Genomic DNA, 3113 nt, shown 5'->3' with positions numbered 1-3113 from the left:
ATGGAGCTCGCAGGCCGCCGCGGCGGATCTCAACAACTTCGCCCCCGGGTTTTTACAGAGGCCAGTACTCAGGCAGCGCAATGGGCTGTGTCCCGGCCCCTATCTCCCCTCTCCGGAGCAGACCCCATCACCCGCCCGAAGCCGACGAGATGCTGCATGGGTAGTTGGGGCAGCACGTTCAGCGTCGGGGCTCTCTCCTCTCCGGGGCTGACGGGCAGTCCCACAGCGCGGGCCCGCACGCGGCAGTGACCGCGGCCCCAGCCCTGCCAAGGGGGCCGGGGCTCTCTCGGCTCAGCCCGCCGGACGCAGCCGCTCCTTCTCCCTTGAGGAGCAGCATCGGGCACCCTGCAGAAGCTCTGGTGTCCCCGGCCCCTGGCACAGAAATGCGGGAAGAAACTCACTAAAGGAGGTTGTTAAATAATTTATTGATTTATACAAAGTCTTTCCAACACGTGTGGAGACATTCTAATGTAAAATCGCGTCCATTTTCCTCTCGTGCTTTTTTTGGGCATTGGTTTGTTTTTTTGGTATTATTAAGCATAAAATCCAGAGGCAGGAGAAATGCAACTGCCAAAACACTGAGGGACGGAGTGAAAGAAAACTGCCGTTTTTACACTAGAAATATACATCACAAAATCTGAAATTTACTATTTACAAAGTGGCTGAGCTCGGACTTGGGAACCATAGAAAACATAACAAAACCTGATTGTTAGGAGCAGGAAATTAACAGGAAGGCTAAAGGAAAGAGGGGGAAACCTTACAGGGACACAAAACCCAAAAAGTTGAAAAATTTTCTCTGAAATTTACATCAATGGGAAAGAAAATAAATTCATAACTTATTCTGTAAAAAATATATACATTTCACATACATTTTAGGCTGTACAACACACCACTTCAAACACCCAGTTACACTCACCCCTGCCACGCTGCCCAGTGCGGCCGTCGGCCCTGCGCCCTCACAGCGTATCCGAGCTGGTGCTGCAGGGGCTGACGAGGGACAGGTTTGCGGATTTGTGCTTTTTCAATAGCCTCGTGATTTTTTCATCGTCTGAGTTGGGGTCCAGGGGCTTGTTGTATTCGTCATCGTCCTCATTGTCCGAGCTCTCCTTCAGCTTCTCTGTCTCCGAGTCGTGCTTCTTCTTTGCCGAGGCCATTTCTGCCGCGTGTCTCTTCCGCCACTCTCTTAAGGCTTTAATCGCAGTGAGAAAGTGGCGGAGGGGGGGCGGGGGAGCACCCTGTCCCCCCCCCCCCCCGCCCCCCCCCCCGCCGCCCCCGTCCCATCCGCAACGCGGGGCTGCGGGCACTCGGAGCAGAGCCCGCATCAGGCAGAGCCTCGGACGGCTCCTGGAAAGGGGGCGCCCCGCTGGGGACACCTGCCCGGCTCTGCGGGGCTGCACGACGCTTAAATCAGTCGTTTGTTGAAAACAGAACACAATAGCCAGGAAAAATATGTATTTTTGGCTTACAGTGCACCCCAGCATTCAGATGCACCTGTAGGCTTTGCTAAAAAATTTGCGGGGTTACACAAGGTAAAGTTGTACCACTGGACAAGATCATCGTGGAAAAGTGGCCCTTTAAAAAAATTACCTGCAGGAGACTTTTTGTCGTTGTTATGATGGGGGTTTATATTAAATATAATATGTCTATTTTAAAGCGTCTGCAGCAAACAGAGCTCTAAGCACAAAATAGGTAGAAATTACCCTAAAATCCATCCAAAATCGAAATGTAACTTAAATTCTAACTGACTCCCCCCCCGAAAAAAAAAACTCCCGGCACAATTGCGCGGTGTTCGTGGCTGCTAGTAATTACCGACATGGCAGAAAGCGGCCGCGGCAGGGAGCGGGAGAGGAGGGGGGCGCCCGCAGGACGGACCTACCTTCACCTGGCTCTCAGTCATCCCCAGGGAGTAGGCGAGCCGGGCGCGCTCCGGTCCTGCCAAGTATTTCGTCTGTTCGAAGGTTTTCTCTAAAGCGAATATTTGCTGCCCAGAGAAAGTCGGTCGAGAGTGTTTCTTTTTGCCGTCCTTGTCCAAAACCATCCCCGTCTGAGCTGGAAGCGGAGAAAGAGCTGCGTCAGAGATGAACTCTGCACTGCCCCCGGCCCGTAGCCGGGCCCCGCCAGGCCCTGCGGAGCCGCTTCGGGTGTCCGCCGGCTCTAAAGCAAGGCTCGGTTCGGGACAGACCCGGGACCCTGAAGACCGAGTGACCCGCACCGGGCCTTCCTGCCGCCCGCCCCGTCCGCCGGCTTGGGGCCGCCCCGGCTCTGGATCCCAGGCCGCCTGCTCCCCGCGCCCTGCAAGAACCGGCCGCACTTACCGGGACAGGCGAGCCGAGGATCTCTCCAGGGAGAGCCTTGCACCACTCCCGGCCAGAAAATGGGCGGCCGTCCCGGCAGCTCCGCCAGAGGCTTCGGGTAGCGGGAGACGGTAGCGGGGCTGAAGTACATCCCGGCCGAGGCTGCCAGCCCGTTGATGCGGGGCAGCCCGCCCAGAAGGTTGCTGGCACTGCCCACGGGCCGCCCCAGGATGTCGCTTATTCCGTGCGGTGTCCCCAAGGGGAGCTGCGTGTTGAGTCCGCCCAGGGCCGGTGCCTTGAAACCGGAGGGGTTCTGCAGGGCGTAGGGGAACAGGGAGGTCTTCATCTCGGCCATGTTGTGCAGCGCGGCTAGCGGCGCACTGCTAAGGACGAATGCGCTCTGGCGATTAGCATCCATCTGTCCCACCGCTAACATCTGCGGGCATCAACAAGCGTGGGTCCTTCCCAACCGCGCCGCGGCCGCTCCGCTGGAGACCCTCGCCGGGACCGCGGCCGCGGGCGGGACGGGCTCCTCGCCGCTCGCGGGATCTCAGCGACAGCAAGTGCCGAAGTTTGCTGGGAACAGGAAAATCCCGGCGCTTGCCCGCCCGCTCCCGCGGCGTGCACCTCCTTAGTCCGGGCTGAAGAGCAGCGAAAGCCGAGCCGGGGCAGAGCGGCGAAACAACAGACTGGGAGTCCCGGGAGAAGGAGCCCCCACCGGCGGCGCGTCCCGGCGGACTACGGGCAATGCGCTCCACGCGCGATCCGGCGGGAAGGGGATGCGGGATCGGCAGCTCCACGCGTCGCCCCGGCCGCGTG

At 58.7% G+C, this 3113-nt stretch overlaps 1 protein-coding gene across 1 annotated transcript; it reads right to left on the bottom strand.

Moving 5' to 3' along the window:
• Positions 1-406: 406 nt before the first annotated feature.
• On the bottom strand, positions 407-3107 carry NKX6-2 (NK6 homeobox 2). Its single transcript, XM_005428812.2, has 3 exons — positions 2316-3107; positions 1873-2049; positions 407-1189 (listed from the first exon to the last, which is right to left on the bottom strand). The coding sequence occupies exons 1-3, from the start codon at positions 2728-2730 to the stop codon at positions 957-959; spliced, it is 825 nt and encodes a 274-aa protein (XP_005428869.1). The 5' UTR covers positions 2731-3107; the 3' UTR covers positions 407-956.
• Between the last annotated feature and the right edge of the window lie 6 nt (positions 3108-3113).

The sequence above is a fragment of the Geospiza fortis genome, unplaced genomic scaffold (genome assembly GCF_000277835.1).
Source record: "Geospiza fortis unplaced genomic scaffold, GeoFor_1.0 scaffold298, whole genome shotgun sequence".
In the NCBI taxonomy this organism is placed as follows: Eukaryota; Metazoa; Chordata; class Aves; order Passeriformes; family Thraupidae; genus Geospiza; species Geospiza fortis.
The sequence above is the reverse complement of the archived record's forward strand: the minus strand, read 5'-3'. Positions and strand labels throughout refer to the sequence as shown.

Excerpts from the sequence above, each read along its gene's own strand:
- NKX6-2 (XM_005428812.2), bottom strand. The coding sequence starts at position 2,730 with ATGTTAGCGGTGGGACAGATGGATGCTAATCGCCAGAGCGCATTCGTC. Across the intron at positions 2,050-2,315 it reads TCCTCGGCTCGCCTGTCCCG|CTCAGACGGGGATGGTTTTG; the intron begins GTAAGTGCGGCC and ends CTCCGCTTCCAG. Across the intron at positions 1,190-1,872 it reads TGAGAGCCAGGTGAAGGTAG|CCTTAAGAGAGTGGCGGAAG; the intron begins GTCCGTCCTGCG and ends CTGCGATTAAAG.